The sequence below is a fragment of the Carettochelys insculpta genome, chromosome 3, assembly GCF_033958435.1.
Source record: "Carettochelys insculpta isolate YL-2023 chromosome 3, ASM3395843v1, whole genome shotgun sequence".
Taxonomy (NCBI): domain Eukaryota; kingdom Metazoa; phylum Chordata; order Testudines; family Carettochelyidae; genus Carettochelys; species Carettochelys insculpta.
This window is the reverse complement of record NC_134139.1, coordinates 46,041,028-46,058,826: the sequence shown is the minus strand read 5'-3', so window position 1 is coordinate 46,058,826 and position 17,799 is coordinate 46,041,028. Positions and strand designations below refer to the sequence as shown.

Here is a 17,799-nt window from a genome sequence, read left to right as displayed (position 1 = left end):
TGCCAAGATCCCAGCCCAGGAGGACTAGGGAGGGGTGCTTAGTGAGTTGTGGGGCTGCAGGAGACGATCCCAGGCAGGATGGGGAGCCACTCAGCCCAGACTCCAGGAGAACTGATAGAATGGCCTGAGACGTCCAGGCCACAGGAATGTGAGGCGTCCTGTAGATGTGTCTCAGGGTATTCTATTTCAAGTCACTAGGACCCTGCAGGTTGGGTCAGCCCAGGTCCCAGGAGTCCACAGTCTGAGAACGGCCACCACATATTGGTACTAGTTGGCCCCACTGTGGACAGTCTCAGCAAAGAAGTCAAAGTCTGAATGGGCCTCGGAGAGTGGGCGCCCCTCTCACGCCTGGCAAGGCCCCTCCTGGGCAGGGGCATATTGGTGGGGCAGTGGGAAGGTAACGTGGGGAGTTAAAATGCACTTACGCTGAGGAAAGTGAATGTGCCCCGGTGGCCTTGTTTTCTTTTTTTCCCTACTATGTCCAGGGAAAAGCTAAGATCTCCAAAACCCCACGTGAAGGAAGCAGCTCTGAGCCAGCCCAGGAGTGCAGGGAGCTCTGATGTAAGGAGACAGGTGGCAGCGCTGTGCTGGGTTCTGAGAGCATTCAGTGGCTTGTCAATGAGGGGCTAGAAGCTGACAGAGAAGGGAGTGTGTATACGTCCTCTCCAACAGCTCCACCAAAGCGCTGCTGTCCTCACCAGCCGGCCCCTTTGCTGTTGCACTGCTGGAGCTCCAACATGCAGCTCTGCTGCAGGTCCTCAGTAGGCCTGGAGTAACCCATTACTGGGCCCTAGGCAAACGTACACTTCTGGGCCCTACCTTGGTGGAAAAAGCAGCAGGTTTTTTTCCTCAGTGCCCTCCTGCCTTTGGCTCTGGTGAGAGAGGCCAAGTGAGGCTCAGCTGGGAATTAGAACCATTTCTGCCATGGGGGGGCCGGTTGGAGCATGGGCTGAGAGAACTCACTCCGGCGAGCAGAGAGGCACTGCAATCTGACAGCACACTTACACCGCCCTCAGCTTTGGACTGGTTACACCTTGTCATCACAGAGGAACATTCGGGCCAAATCTGAGCGGTGTGCTCCAGCTCGCAAGACCATTTGCTCAAGTCAGTGACGTTTCTTCAGGCTGTAGCAAATCCACTTCGGTTTCAAAAAAACTGTAGCCTTAAGCATGTGCCTGGTTTGCCTCTGTGTCAAATCTTGCCTTGCCCCTTAGTCCTGACCCATAGTTTTCCATTTTCTCCCGTGACTTGCCAGTCCTGGGTGTCCCACGCACAGCTTTGCCCTTGTATTTTTGGAACCTGCCTACCTTACCCTACCCACCTCCACGCCTCTGCCATTTAAGTCCAGTCAGCTCAAAAATTAAAGCTGCATGGGTAGGCTCAATAACGGGACAGTTAGCAGAATTGACAATCAAAGGACGTGAAGGGATGTCCCATTGCTTGGGGTCTTGAACACTGGACTGAGCAAGGCAATGCTGAAGACACTATAAGCAGGTCCCCATGTTCTCTGCAGCACACTAGGACCAAATTTTGGCCAAGGGAACCCCTGAAGTCTGCATCAGAATCCCCACATTGCTCTGCAAAGCCAATGAATTTGTTAAAAAATTTCTGTGACATACCCTCCCTCTTCATCTAAACTCACCCTGTGACTCAGCATTCAAATGCTCAGGGATAGACAATTCACCAGAGATCATTTTTAGCACTAGGCATTTTTGACAATGGATTTCCAGTTTTGCTCACTTCTTCAGAGGCCCCAGCATTCTGGGCCTCAGTAGGCAGGATGTTGTCTAGGTAGTCTTCTTCCTTCTTATGTGTCAGAAAAGTGGAAAGCTTATATCCAGCTCCAGAGGTTCTTCATCTCAGCTCCTTGGGTCCTGGCTGCCACTCTGTTTTCCAGACAGTGTCGATTGCTGGTCTGCTTTTCTGGGTCTTCTGTCAGCCTGGCTACAAACTAGATTCCAGCTCCCTGATCACTTTCTGCCTGCTTCTGTAGAACAATGACAGGAGCATGCACTGTCATCTGGTTAAGTCCCCCTTGTGGGGAAAAGTACAGAGTAAGAGGTGCTGCTGGCAGGTGCCTGCAGGGCGGGGAGGTGGAAGACAAAATGTCGGTGTGTTTCGCTTCTCCTCTCCTCCTGTGTTGTCACTTTCCTGTTTGGGGCTGGCAACTTTTATAGCTTTCTTCCAGAACTCCTTGTGTGTTGTATGTCTGGCTGTCATGCAAACTGGTCTAAGGACTGCCAATATCCTGGCCAAGTGCAGTAAACCCTCAATTTAAATAAAGGACTAAGTGGGGGTGGGGGAGGTGTCTGCTATTCCTGAAAGTCTGTTAAATGTGAGGGTTTACTGACCACCCACCCCTGCAAGACTCTCTCAGCTTCTTCCCAGCCACAATAAAACCAAACAAGCAAACCCTACCATTCACCAGAGCTGCCGCCGCTGGAGAAGCTGCTGGACCCGCCAGCACAGCTGGAGGGGCCATTGCCCAGCCTGGAGGAGCTGCTGCCAGAGCTGCCACATGCTCCTCCCACCAGCGGTGGGGCACGTATGCGAGTGCCAGCCTGCCCGTGTACGAATCCACCCCAGGTGGGAGGAACGTGTGGCGGCTCTGGCAGAGGAGGTGGGGGCTGTTCCAGGCTGTAGCAGTGGTAAGTCTCTTAACCTTTTTATGCCGGGGTGGGGGGGATGATTTTACAGACCCCAGCAGACTTTGGGAACAACTGGGGGAAACATCCGTTGTTGCCTAAGTCTGCTAAATCAGGGTCTGTAAAATCAAGGATTTACTGTATTGAGTCTTTTGGCTTCCTTCTTGGGTGTCTCCTGTCCATGATCATTGCAAGGATCATCCTAACAATATAATTCTCAGGCCCCTGCTGGAAAACTCCATACCAGCTTATCTTCACCACAACCACTTTGTCTTACTCAAGAAGGATCCTTTTCCGTATTCTCACTTATCATACCCAAGATAGCTGCAAACAAAGAAAGGACTCAGTGCAGACTCCTGGGGCAGGCCGATGTTTACCAGAAATTCTCTGCTGTTGCTCCATTTGGTTTTTGATTGCAGTACTCCCTCCATCATACCTTTTCTGGATAAGGTGGCCATATCCTTGCAGTGTACTTTTCCACTGTAAACTAAATCTTTTAGTGTGTGATCATTTGTCTTCTCCAACTCTACTCATGCCAGGTTCGGTTGCTGTCTCTTTTTGCAGATCTTTTCCTAGGTGATTTATAGAGCAAACGTGGCATTAGCTGTGTTCCTTTCCATCATGAAGCCATGCTGACCCTTCCAAATTTCAACTACCGGTCAAACCCCTTTAATCTGGTACTCTCTGATCTGGCAATATCCATTATCCAGCATGATTTTAGTTAACTGGATGTCACTTATCATGGGTGTGGCCAAGTTTCCCATGATCCCATAAAGTTTGTGTACAGCCACCAATCCTGGTTCTCTGTGTTTTGTGATGTTCTTTAGCTCTAATTTGCCCTTAAATGTCTTCTAAGAGCCCACTAAGCAGTGGAAATGTTGTTAATGCTGCTAGACAATATTGACCTCATAGTTTGGCAAGCTCTCTGGTTTGGCATTGGTCAGATCGTGAGGTGCCAGACTAGGGTGGTTCAACCTGTCTTCCTCACAGACACTTTTCAGTAATGTTCTCCCACCACCTTTGCAGCAGATGATGTTTGCTTAAGTGACAAAAGAGGTGACGTGTGCTAAGTATGCTGCAACATGAGTCCTACAACTCTGTTGTGTCATTCATCCGGCATCTTATTGACATCATCCAAGTAAAAATCATCCCTTTCCAGTGACTTCCACACATCCAGATTTCATCTCGTCCAGGTGCTTTCTCCTTTTTTGTTTTCCTAAGTACCTCTAGAACCTCTTCCTCCCTTATGGAGGGAGCAGAGAAACACCAATGTCAAACCCAGGATGCTGGGCTTGGCCCACTAACCTGTGAAGCTCATCCAGTAGGTATGCTTGCGTGAACTGATGCCCCGGGTGCCTGGCTGCAGCAATGAATGAAATCTGCAGCAAAAATGCTGTATTCTGTGCTGTTCTATGTGCATGGTGTCCCTGGGCCCTGTGAGAGAAGAATGGGTCTGTTCTCAGAGCCAACATTTCAGGTTTTGGTGTCAGGCAGGCCTTGCTTTGCACTCAGTTGCATTTTCAAGGTTATCTCCCCACCCATAAGGGCTAGAAGTTTCTTTTCTTTTAAATTAAAGCTGAGATTCTGGAGCACAATTCTGTGGCCAACAGTGACTTCTACAGCCCATTTCATGGCAGTAAACTGCTCGGGACATTGATTATAAGGAGCGAGCCGGCCTGGTTATGAAGGCATGGAGGCCTGTTCTAGAAGGACCACTGAGCCTTTCAGATGCTCATTTTCAGGACATTTTTAACATTGATTCCATGGGACTTCCTTTTTCCCCCTGCAGCTGAACCAGAGGAACACTGTCCAAATGTTAATTCCTGTGAAGAAAGTGGAGAAGGGCCTGCTATTGGAGCACACGCTGCACAACCTGAAAGTTCCCCAGAGTTATGAGGTCCGCCTGACACCCATCACTGACTTTGGGGCTGGCGATATGGCTGCCCGCATCATCCGGTACATGGAACGTAGGTATCTCCCCTTACATCCCACCCAAGGCCACATGGGCAGGGACCCTTCAGTGGTTCCTTCTGGAGACTGAGGGGTTAATTTTGTGAGTGTTTCTAAAGTGAGGCTCACAGGAGCCTCTTGTTGATCCTGTGTTATGGTGATGTGGTGCCATCACTTCCCTTTTGCCAGGATGCTGCAAACTTCCTTGTCATGGTACCTGTGCAAAGATTTGAGGGGTGGGGGGATTCATTTTACATATTGTTATGTTCTTTGCTATCCAGATAGACACAGCCCAGTGTTCCCAGTCAAGCTATGTGGCCTTCTTTGCTGATGGATGATATTGGGCACCACTGTTCATGTTAGACCACAAGTCACAGGCACTGTGTTCCAGGCAGACTGACCCCAAAGGAGGGAGGATTTGGGGTGGTGGAGGAGGAGGGGAATGAAGCAGTTTGCTTCACAGCTCTTCTCGTAGAGAAGAAGCCAGTGTGTTGTAGCTGTGTTCTAACTCCTCTGGAGCACAGGGCCTTCTCCCTGATCTTGCAGATCACTGCACGCACCCCCAGCTAGCCTTGACCACGTTCCTGCAGCACACCAAGCTGCTTTGCTGTGCTGTCGGATAGTTACCTTCTCAGTTTCACACAGGAGTTCGGGCTCCCTCAGTTGAGCATGCAAGACCCACCTATCCCATTTCCATGTGATCCTGCACAACCCTCTGTTCCCATGGAACACTAGGGTGCCTCCATTTCCCTAGAGATCCCAGGCCCCTTTATTTGCACACCAGTGCCTAGGCCATGTTGGTTTTCTGCAAGGTGGCAGACCCTGTCCTATGAGCGACTTCAGTTTTCTACTAGGTATCAAGCTGCCTTGATTTCCCCATTGGATACCAACCTTCCCATTCCCAGTGGATTTCCCATAAGAATCTATGTAGACACAAATCCAGGGCCCTCCTGTGAACAACAGGTTTGCATCTGGGCTTCTGCCTCCTTTTTTGAAAATAGAACTGAGCCCACAAGTGCAGTACCTTGGTATGTCCCAAACACAGGGATTCTCTCCTTTCCAACTCGGCATCTGTGGGGTGGTTGTGGGTGATTTGGGCATAAGCCCCACTTCTCAATGTTTGTTTTCTGCTCAGGGTTTTATTTTTTTTCCTTGGGGAAACAAATGCTGTTCTAACCCTCTTGTTTTCTCTTTCCTTTGTCAGCGATTAACTATCCCAACCCGGCAGGTAAGCAATGAGGCCACTGGTTTTCTGTTTGTCTTCACTGAGCGCTAGTTTCCCATGACTGACCTAGCAGGTACCAGACTCCGTAGACAGTATGGGGAGATGCCACCATGCCAGGGAAGCAGGCTGGCACGGGGGGCTTTGCTAATTCCGTTCCCCTGAAACAACATGAAATTTGTGAGCCCTGGAAGTTTCCTCCATCAACAAATGCTCTTTGTTGTAGCCCTTCCTGTCAACAGAAGAAATGCACCAAACACACACATTCCATGTACATGTGATGTGTATATGCCTCCCTTACAGGTCTCCTAACCTTAGCACCATGCTGCCATCAGCATTGTCCCCAGAAAGCATGGCTCTTTCATAATTCCTCTCTGGTCTGAATTGGGAAGGGATCTGCCTGATATTCTTGCAGAATGTTTTCCAGCATTGCTCTTCTTCCCCTGCAAACACCCACACTCTGTATTCCAAAGTCTCTTGTCCCACCACTGTTCTTTGGTCCAGTAAGTTTTCTTCCAGATATTCTCTCTGAGGGATACACTTCCAGCTCAAAGCTTTAGGATCTGGCTGCAGGGCCTGATTTTCTTAGGTACTGAGCACCTACAGCTGCATTGACTTTGAGACGAGAGTGCTTTGCATCTCAGAATTATCAGGCCCCAGATGTTTCACAGGAATAGGAAGTATGAAAGAGGATAGTTTAGGGAGGTTGCAATGGGTTAGAACTAGTGATGAAATCATCTCCTGTGGGTGGGGATGGAAGCCCCACTCCCTAAGTCACAAGAGCCTGGGCAGGGTAAAATGCTAGGGCGGAGGTTCCCATGTTGACAGAGTACCGGCTGGGGGTCCAGTAAGGGCAGGCTGGTCCCATAGTGCTGGGTCCTTCTCCTTGTATCCAGCTGCCAAAATAAATGGGAAGAACTTGAAATGTGTTCAGTATTTTCCTAATGTTACTTTTCCACGTAGGCAAGTATTGTAGCTGCTACAGCAATGATGTGATGATTGCTGGCAGGAGAGGGGAGGAATCTAGGTGATGATGGCTGAGATGGGAGGCAGTTGTAGAATCCTAAAGTTGGAAGGGACCTCAGGAGGTCTTTAAGTCCAACCCCCTGCTGAGAGCAGGACTAATTCCAACTAAATCATCCCAGCCAGGGCTTTGTTAAGCTAGGACTTAGAGACCACTAGGGAAGGAGAGTCTGCCACCTCACTAGGTAACCCATTCCAGAGCTTCACCGCTCTCCTAGTGAAATAGGTTTCCTTAATATCCAACCTAGACCTCCCCGCACCGTGGCTCCTCGTTCTGTCATCTGTCACCACGGAGAACAGCCTCTTTCCATCCTCTATGGATTTTCTCTTCTGTAGACTAAGCCCAAATCCCTCAGCCTCTCCTCTTAAGTCATGTGCTCCAGCCCCCTAATCATTTTCATTTCCCACCGCTGGCGACTCTCCCATGTGTCCACCTCCTTTCTGTAGTGTGTGGGGGTCCAGAGCTGGACATAATACTGTAGATGTGGCCTCACCAGTGATGAATAGAGGGGAAGAATCACTTCCCTCAATCTGCTGGCAGTGCTCCTATTACTGCACCCCCATGCGCTGTTCAGCTTCTTGGCTACAAGGGCACACGGTTTCCTCAAATCCATCTTACAATTCACTGTAATCCCCAGGTCCTTTTCTGCAGGAGCCAGCCTGTGAGACCCTGTGCTAGGGGGTTTGCTGTAGGAAATTGTTCTGCCCTTGCTAAGGGCAATAGCTTCCTACCTAGTCACAAGGCTTTTCTGTCTGTCTGTCTGTCAGTCAGTTGTACGATCCTGGGGCTTCCTTCCTACTGGCATGTCCCTTCCCCCGTGCTGCAGCCTGACATGTCAAGTGCCCCATGTGCCTCTGGTTCTCGCCTCTCCTGAGTGAGGACTGCAGCTCTGTCTTTTCTCCCAGCTCCTTAGCATTCTCTGGTGAAGACCCACGAGGAAACATTAAACAGTTTGCCAGGGCCCTATATTCTGAGTCCCCAGAACACATCCCTTTCTGCATTGGGCCATGGGAGAAACACCTCATCTCAGTGAGTTGGGCAAGTCTTTCCTTTGGCCACCTTGTTTCATTTCCCCAGGGCTCTCAAGAGAGGCTGGGGGACCCCTAGCTAAAGAGGGGCAATGTTGGGCTCTTGAGAAGCAGGGCCTCCATCATCTGCCCGGCTGGGCACTGTTTTGGCTGCTTGACAAGGGCCAGAAGATTGCATCAGTTTGGTCTAAAATGAGTGAGGTTGCAGCTGCCTTTATTTTGATACAGGAGAGCAGTCGCAGGTCCTGCATGCTGTCCTCCATCTTGAGACAAGCAGGCCAGCTGCACTGAATGCTAGGAGCCATATTCTGCTCCTTGTGGGTCCTGTCAAGAAATTAAAGGTGTGAGAACAACTGCATTCTCATTGCTTTAGCCATCCCTGCTTTATAGAAATGGTCCTTCCCTTCAGCCCTACTGGCTAGCAGTAAGGTGACAGGCTGCTGGCTTTGTATCCATACTGCCATGTTAATACCACCCCGCACAGCTAGCTCCACAGATGAGCAGAGTGCCTCTCTCTGTCCTTAACTCTCCTTCTTCCACTTTGAACTCCCTCCTGAATGCCCAGCTCTCTGGAGTGAAAGGCAAAGATGAGATGATTAATGCCCATGGCAGCCCGATCCAGGGCACACATAATGGTGATTAATTTACAGACGCGGCATGTCGTTTAATATAATTATTTCTTCATGCATATTCTCTTGTGGCCTCATAAGACATTAATGATGTTGTGCCATGCATGCACAGGGCATGGTTACAGAGGCAGGTGCTGGGGTTATACAGTAGAAGCGATCCAAAGGGAAGGGATGGGATGCTTAAGTTTCATGCACATTGAGGTTAGAGCCCATATTGCCCATAACCATTAAAAATATATTCACATCTAAAAAGTTAAGGGTTATTTTTTGTTGTTTTATGGGATCCCCGACTCCTGGTGGTCAATAAGGACTTCTTGGTACTTACATAAGAATGATAAGCCAGGGCCAGATTCCACCTTGGGCGAGTCTGTTCTTTCTCTCAGAATTCCTACTGCAGGTTCAACTGGTTACAGTTTTCATTTCGTAGTCTAAACTCTTGTGCTGACCTCTTGGGTGCAGTCACACAGCTGCCGTGTTTCATCCAGAAGTGGTGAGTGAAGTGATTTCCCTGCGTGTACAGTTTAGCATTCTGACCTCCTTGGAAATGATGTGTCATGAAAGACAAGAGATTATTGCTTTCTCTGCCAAAGGTCATTCCCTTCCTAAGTCAGGGTCGTGTTCCTATCTTACTGCCTGTCATATTCATGTGATCTATCACACATTACATGTAATAAAGAGGAGTTCAGGGATTTACCATGCCTGAATAGACCTAAGGAGATTCATGTAATCCAGTGTTTGTTTAGTGCTCCTCGCCCTGCCTCTGACAATGGTCAATGGTAGATGCTCCAGCAAAAGTGGAATGTCCTGCTCTGTTGTGAATGTTCAGGAGTGAGAAATAAGATGGGTGGTTGGAGCGTGGGCCTGAGATTCGGGATCCTGGAGTTGTCTGCCCCACCCAAGGCAAGGCACATGGGCTGAAGCTGGGGACACCTGTTTCCATTCCCTGCTCTGTCATTGGCTTTTTGTGCACGGAGTGTAAATGAAGCTAGCTGTCGCACTTGGTCTTAATTTCCCTACCTGTACCATGGGGATCATAATTACATCTCTTCTGAGGGGGCTTCTGAAGCTCCATGAATAAATGTTTATAAAAGTTTTTTGAGATCCTTTGGCGAAAAGTGTTAGGGTGACGGTGAACACTCTTTTATGCAGCGCTCTTCATCCTTGTGTCCTAAAGCACTGTACAAAAGATGATTCAGTAACAATATCCTCATTGTACAACTGAGGAAACTGACACATGGAGGGAAGCGACCTGCCAGTTGTCACACAGGAACTCAGTAGCAGAGAGGGCTAGAACCCAGCTCTCCTGTAGCTCAGTTCCAGGTGTTAACCATTAAGTCACCATAATAACAAGTGTGGGTGCACAGCTTAGTGTGTGGTAAGTAACAATCACTTTCTGGCTCCCGCAGTCTGTGACTCTGAATAGCTCCCTGCTTTACATGCCTGAATATCCGAGCTGGGCTTGGCTCCCCCTGCCGGGTGTTGAAACTTTGGTTCCATTTGTGTAGAAGTGGGGAAGCCTAGACATGCTAACAGTCATGGCAGAAGATGGCTCCCAGGTGAGTGGTTGTGACAAGGGATAAAGACCAGGGCCCTTTCAGCCACAGTTGCTGCAAAGCTCATTGAGGGACTCTGCGGGGTGAAGGAAGAGCTGCTCTTGGGAATCCTGCTTCACCTTGGCTCTGACAATGCAGAGAAGAGCTTCTGTGTTCAATATTTAACCCAATGGGTTAATTTTGAAGCAGGGAGGTTCCTTTGCTCCTTGTACAGCTGCGTATGTGGGTGGAATTTGAGGCAGGGTTTGCATCCACACTTGTGGGGTCAGCTGCCAGGTTACTGCTCTGTTGTCAGCAATGAGTGTGTGTGGAGGGGGCGGTCATTAAAATATTATTTCATAAGAACATAAAATGGCCTTACTAGGTCAGCCCAATAGTTGCTCTAGCTCAGTAGTTTCTCTCGGACAGTGGTCAGTGCGATGTGCTTCAGAGGGAGTGAACATAACAAAACAGTTTTGAGTTCTCCTTCCTGCTGCTGTTCACTCCCAGCTTCAGGCAGTTGGAGGCCTAGAGCTCTCAAAAGGTGGATTTCTATCCTTGACCATCCTGGCCTGTCTTCCATGAACTTATCCAGTTCTTTTTTTGGATCATGGTATAGTTTAGCTTTCACAACATCCGCTGACAACAAGTTCCCCAGGCTGACTGTGCATTGCGTGTTTGATTTTTTTTAAACCTGCTGCCTATTCATTTCATTGGGTGAGCCCTAGTTCTCGTGTTGTAAGAATAGAGCTTTCATACTCACTTTCTCCACAGCATTTTATAGACCTCTAGCCAGTCCCCCATTATCTATTTTCTAAGGTGAACAGTCCATCTTTTTAATCTCACCTCCTACTAGAACTGTTCTAGACCTGTACTTATTTCCTTTTGCTGTACCTTTTCCATTTCTGCTACTTTTTTTCTGAGGTGGGATGACCATAGGGTGTGGGCAGACTGTAGATTTATATAGTGACATTATGCAGGGGCCAAGCTTAATTATTTTTCAGGCCTAATACAGACTTGTAACATGGGCCCCCGCCCATGCACACACCACAATTTGCAGCCTGAGCCAGGCTCCTCAGGGCCTCTGGGTCCCAGTAAAGTGTACCGATTTCCCACCCTCAGCGCCACATAGGAGCCCTGCCATGATGACATTTTCTGTCTTATTATCTCTTCCTTTCCTGATGGTTCCTAACATTGTTCACCTCTTTGGTTGTTGAAGCCTGTTGAGCAGATGTTTTCAGAGAACTGTTTTCAGTTGTGTCTCAGCATCCAGAGAAAATGGTTTTCTTCTTCAGAGGTTCTTCAGTCTTGCTGTTTGGCTTAGAAGGAGTAGAAGCATGGCCTTCTATTTTAAACCACAGGAGGAAGGGCCAGGGCTTCAGGTCCTATTTCCAGCTGCACCTCTCACTCCCTCTAACCTTGGATGAGCCCCTTCCTATCTTTGTGCCTTGGTTTCTTCATTTGAAACATGGAGATAGTTCCCTGCTTCATAGAGGAACTGAGAGGCCCAGTTCATTAATATTTGGCAAGTGCTTTGAGAGGCTCAGGTGAGAAGAGCTAATGGCTGGCAAAGTGTTACACATCATAAGGTCCCCACAAGAGAGATTATCCGCAGCCGGTGTGTGCTTTTCTCATAAGCATTATTAGGTTCTGGAAGCTGTTGGGAAGGCTCTCACTTCTGGTCCTCCCCTGAAGTATGAGGTGCCACCCTGGGTCTGAGACCTGGCCACATGTCAGTGCATGGGAAGTGATTCCAGCCTGGGGATATTTTAACATTAAGGGAGTTACAGGGCCACAATTCTGTTTCTAATCCACATCTTGGGAAGTGGCAGGTGGTCCCCTGTGGAACAGTGGTAGTGGTTTCTGACCTTACCTGTTCAAGTTTTCTGCCCATTCCGTGCGGGGCTTCATGGGATACCTGTCAAATGGCAGTGCTCACTGCAATTCCTTCCCGTCATACTACCCACCCTGGTCTCACAGGCTGCTGCACACTCCTTGCTCTTCATAGTCAGAGGCCCAGTTAGCCCTAAGAGCCACCCAGGAAAGTGGCTGCATGTCCCACACCAGATCTTGGGCCCTGACAAGTCACGGTGCAATGTCTCCCTTTCTGCTCTCTTCCTACCCCTCTGCCATCTTGGGGGGTTTTGTTCCAATGTTCAAGTTCAATGAATTTTCCGCTGGTGGAAAGTGCAGCCTGTCACCCTGGAGTTGGAATTGCTCTGCCCATTCATAGAACCAGCTAGCAGATCTCCTCACTTGATGTCCTCCCACCCCCTACGTGCCTCTCTTTGGAGCTATTCACAAAGATGTAATTTCAGAGGCTGCCACTCTGTATGGCAACGTCATGGTAAAGGGAGCTCTGTGTGCAGGCAGCCACGTGCACGTCGAGCTGTATCCTCACCAGCAGCCCCAGTCTCTTCAGGGCGTCCCCCACAGTGGGGATGCTGCTCAGTCATTCTGAGTGGGAAGTGCATTGTGGGTAATGGCATACAAAGGCGCACACTATGCAGTTGGCTAATCACAGCTGGCAGCCTGTGAGGTGGAGGTGGGATGCCCCACAGGCTAACCCATGAGCATGTATTTCACTCGGGCTGGGCTGATCGTATAAGTACCGGAGCTGGGCCTGGTGGAGGTGAAGCTGGGGGTTTTGGTACAAACTAAGCACCTGGAAAGCTGTTGGCTACCAGCTTCTTGTCACAAGCTGAAAGTCTCAGTGCAGCAAACAGCAGAGCCTGGATCTCATTCACATAACCCCCTGGAAAGGACATTGAGCAGCTGCTGCCTCCCTTCTACTGCCTTTCAGAGCTGGAGACAAACCAGCCACATGGAGAACATGTGATCCCCAAGCCTCAGCTCTCCCAGCCCTTGCCAGGTCCAGTCCCCATTTCTCTCTCCTTCTCTTCCAGCTTCAGCTGCAGCACAGGCCCCCACTCTCAGCCCTATAAAGTAACAGCTAATTTGGATTAGGATGCTAATTAGAAATGAATGGACTGAACAGAGAGCACTTAGCCAGGGTTAATCAGCAGTTAAGTGGGCAGCCGAGCTCCCTATGACTGCATTCAGCAGTCTTCTGCTGAGCTCCAACGGCCTATGTTCAGCAGCAAAACCCAGCTGCTCTGGTCAGCGAAACCCTGTGGTTGAATCCCTCACGGACAGAGTGTATGGAACAGGTGGTAGTGAGGACTGTATGCAGATACCAGTGGATCTCAGAGGAGGTCAATGTCCCCTCCTTTTCATTCTCCCAAGTCTAACATGGTGGGCGCTCTGCAGTCCCCCCACCAATGCGCCATCAAGGAGAGGAAGACACAGCGTACAGAACACAACAATTTAGAGCCTCAAGTTCTACACTGCAGGTGAGCTCTCCACACGCACTGACTGAGCTACCGAAATCCACGTGATCCCTGGGCTCTTCCAACCAAGGCCTGAAACAAGCCACATCTGGAATGACACTAGCTGGGGATACAGCAATATGGAAGCACAAGAACTGATGTAAATGAGAGTTGTGCTCCAAGCTGCCTACAGGGGAAATGTTGTCACAGTCGCAGGTGCTTCGTGCTCAGCTTTTGTCCCAAAGGAGGGGGGTTGCTAGCCTCTGTCCCTTTCTCCTTGTATTACTTGTAAACCTGTTGCTTCACAATTCCACTAGTGCCCCTTGGGCTTTCTGAAGAGTGGAGAGGAGTCCCCTGCCCAGCTGTCCTCGAGTGGCTCAAGAATGTGTGTATGTCAGAGCAGACTGTTAAGAATAGGGGACAAATCCCAAAATGGCTGTGAGTTTCATACTTAGATTTCACCACCCAACTGCAAACTCCTCAGGCACTAAACCTTCCTTATCATGGAGTCACAGACCATTCCCTGGGGTGCACCAGGTAAGCCTGCCTTTGTGATAGATGGCTCCTTACCCACACCAATATTCAGGTTACACCTGGTCCCAAAGACCCACTTACTCTAGATCAGTTGCACTTTAGATCTCAGACTGGAGACAGCACTTGTAGCCAACCCTATAATAAATTATCTAAATAGTTAATAAATGGGGAGAAGAAACAAACGTTATGTACAAGAAGCAGTCAAGTAGCACTTTAAAGACTAGCAAAATAGTTTATTAGGTGAGCTTTCGTGGGACAGACCCACTTCTTCAGACCATAGAGTCTGTTCTGGTCTGGCTATGGTCTGAAGAAGTGGGTCTGTCCCACGAAAGCTCATCACCTAATAAACTATTTTGCTAGTCTTTAAAGTGCTACTTGACTGCTTTTTGTTTTGATAGTGTATAGACTAGCACGGCTCCCTCTCTGTTATGTACAAGGTTAAGGCAGGGAACATACATTATACCAAATGAATTACAACCTTAACATTCAAAAGATAATAGGAGCTTCTGTAATAAGAAAATTCTGTAGGCTCATTGAGACTATCCCAAGCTAAACAGCTAGGGATCCTTTGCTTATGCCTAGAAACCTTGCCTCTTTCTAAGAGGCCAATCAGCAATGAGACATTGCTCCTCCTTGTTAGAGGTTTATATTCCGTTTCTCCCACTTCTGCTCAGAGCTGCAAATTCTTCTCATGGGAGGAATCCACTTATATGCCTCATCTTCATGGGCTGTCGGGGGAGAGTGTTTTGTCCCCTTTCTATTCCACTCTAGTCTTTCTGATGTTGATGGGCCTTCCTGATCTGGCAAGACATAACAGACCCTGTTGGGTGCTTGCATTTCACACTAGTTCATGTCTTTCTCTTGTCTGGTACTTACACAGTTACAGAGATTTAGAATGCAGATGCTAAAATATTACCTTCCAATATTGGTTACGGATGTTATAAGTGAGATTAATGCAGGCCACAACTCAGAAGCATTCAATAATGTCTAAACACTAAGCACATTCTTCTACTTCTAGTGCCTATTTTAACAATACTAACCCAGAGGTGAGCTAGATTGATTCCAGTGATGTATTTGTCAGTGTTCAGTAGTGACACCGGAACTGACCTGTTGTGCCAGCGTTACACTACTCATTTACCTTAACTGCACCATTCACTCATGCTCCCTCCCATTCATTTCCTCTGTAAACTGAGCAGCCCCAGTTTTCTCCGATTTCCTGTCTGTTGGAGCTTTCTCTCCAGCCTCTAATCATTTGCACCAGCCATTACTGGACCCTTTTCTAGTTCTGCTTTATTTCTTTCTTACCCACAGCTCCTGTTGACTTCAGCAGAATTCCAGTGCAGGCAGCCAGTGTCAGTGCTGGGGCCCTGAGCTGCTTGACCGGGGACTAGTTAGAGATGGAAAAGCCTTATCAGAGCCCATTCAGTCTGCACCATGCAGCCAATGTAAAACGAGGTCTATGCTAGACGCTTTATGAAGTAACACTGTTTCTGTACCAACACGTTGATGCAATTACACTAGCCTAAATGTGCTTTTGCTGGTGTTGCTTGTTTCAGCCCAGGCCTACCCTACAGTTTTGCTCTCATAACAGTATCATTTAGGAGTTTGGGGGGGTGGGCTGGGAATCACACCCCAACCAACAAAGCCGTGCTGGCAAAATCCCCCACGTACGTGCAGCTTCTGCTGTGAAAAGAATCCCTTCACCAATGTAGCTTTTATGCCCTTCGGGGAAATGGTTTAACTACAGAAGCAAAGCCACTCCTTGCCCAATGCTAGCTGTCTCCACGAGGGGGATTTGCCATTATAGCTATAACTGCAAACCTCCTCTAGAGCAGGTGTGGCCTCAGATTCTGCCCTACAGAGCATTTCTCAAGCTTGGTCCAGTCTGGTTTAAACTATCCCACCGATGAGGCTTCTACCTTTCTCCCTGGGGAGATCATTCCATAGTCTAGCAGGTATTGTTATTAGGAAGCTTTTCCAGTTTATTTAGCTTAAATGCGCCATATACCCTTCTGTAGCTCTGCCCCCTGAGAGCACCCTACTGATCCTTCTTTCTCCTTAGCATAATATCTTTGTTCCATTGTTGTAGACGGTCACACCCTCTAGCTGTATATAAGCTTTTCAAGCCATCCTCATTGGTCTGGTCCATGCCCACCTGTGCCTGTGACAGCCTAGATTCCTTCTGCACTGACGCAGCCATACCGTGCCGAGTCAGAAACGCTGGCCTGTGTGCTCCTCCCGAGTGAAAGAGCCAAGCTGGCAGGTTTTGGGGGCAGTAACTGATCAGCCCCTTTTCCGTCTTCAGATAACACCTGCCGCTTTGAGGATGAGAAGATCTGTGGCTTCATGCAAGACAAGATGGATGACTTTGACTGGACCCGTCAGAATGCCTTGACCCAGAATCCCAAGCGCTCTGTCAACACAGGTCCACCCACCGATATCAGCGGCACTCAAGAAGGTATTGCAGGCGTCTGGTTTTCCTGTTGCTCAGTTCTGTGCATACTATGAGGGCGGAGAGCCACTGCACTGTGTTTTGCCAAACCCCTGTGAGGGGGGCTGTAGCTCACAGCATCCTGCCTTCCTATCCCCACAATCTGCTTTCTAGGCACACGTGTCTGCGCTGCATGGGGCACAGGGAGCAGGCGGTTAATTTGCATGCTACTGATTGGCATTAAATACACAATTAAAACGCCCACAACTTTGTTAAAAGGAATAGTGAGAGCTCATTACCAGCTAATTGCCTGCTGCCAAATGCCCTTGTCCCATCTGATGCTTGTTTTGAAGTCCCCAAGAGAGAAGTAAGCAGGAAACTGCTCTAGTACTTAGGAATATCCAGGCTGGTTCTAGCTAGATGTTACCTTAAGGAGGGAACCGGGTAATGTCACCAGCCCACCAAGTCTCCTCTCTGCCGTGTTCACTTGGAAGCGCTTTCTGCAAATCTTTGAGAGCTGAAATTAACAGTGTGAATGGGGAGGAGTGCTTCCTTAGCTCCCTGCTTTGGTACTGCCTCCTTATCTCTACATGGGGGTCTGCGATTGCCAAGTCTGGCTGGGTTTACATGAGCCCCTTCCTTTCGGAAGAGGCATGTTAATGAGCAGGTTCGAAAGATGCTAATGAGGCAGTGCCATGAGCATGCAATGCTTCATTGGGATAATGGCGTCCGCGGCGATTCGAAAGTGCAGCTTTCGAATCGCGCGCCGCCCGTGGAGATGGGGACCTTCCGAAAGGACCCCCCAGTTTTCGAAAGGCCTTCTTCCTATCTGGTGTTAGGAAGAAGGGGCTTTTGAAAACTCGGGGGTCCTTTCGGCAGGTCCCCGTCTCCATGGGCAGTGTGCAACTCGAAAGCCGCACTTTCGAATCGCTGCGTATGCCATTATGCTAATGAGGTGCTGCATATTCATGGAAGCACCTCATTAGCATATTTCAAACCTGCTCATTTGACACAGGGTCTGTGGGGTACAGTGCAAGAAGCCCCCTGTCTGAACAGGGAATATAGTCTGCTATATCAGCCTAGCTGTAATAGCCCACTTTCCATTGGAAAGGGCATAAGCACACACGGTTGAACCAAGAACAAATGGGAAGGACTGATTTACCAGCCAAGTTAATTGCTTTTCCTTTAACTGTTCTTCTTGCCAATTTGCTCCAGCATGGAAGGGACACCAGTGAAATAAACGACAATATTGTAACGTTGCGTTGCGTTGCATTGCATTGGAAAGCTGCACGACTAAGGGCAAGGTTACCCTTAAACTGCTGCATCCGCGCAGCTGTACGGCTTTAATGGAGATGCTCTGTGCCAAAGAGAGAGAGAGAGCTCTCGTTGGTGTAGTTAGTGCACCCCCATAAGAGATGGTAAGGTAACTATATCCGTGGACGAAGCTCCCCTGCTTACCTACCACTGTCTACACT

The 17,799-nt window shown here is 48.8% G+C and overlaps 1 protein-coding gene across 1 annotated transcript in view; it reads left to right on the top strand.

Annotated features, from left to right (window-relative positions):
* MDGA1 (MAM domain containing glycosylphosphatidylinositol anchor 1) overlaps nt 1–17,799 on the top strand; it is a 134,603-nt gene that overhangs the window by 91,509 nt on the left and 25,295 nt on the right. The window contains exons 12-14 of the mRNA XM_074988402.1: nt 4,435–4,612; nt 5,800–5,823; nt 16,199–16,351. Of these exons, the coding sequence (XP_074844503.1) occupies nt 4,435–4,612; nt 5,800–5,823; nt 16,199–16,351 (355 nt within the window). The remainder of the gene's footprint in view (nt 1–4,434; nt 4,613–5,799; nt 5,824–16,198; nt 16,352–17,799) is intronic.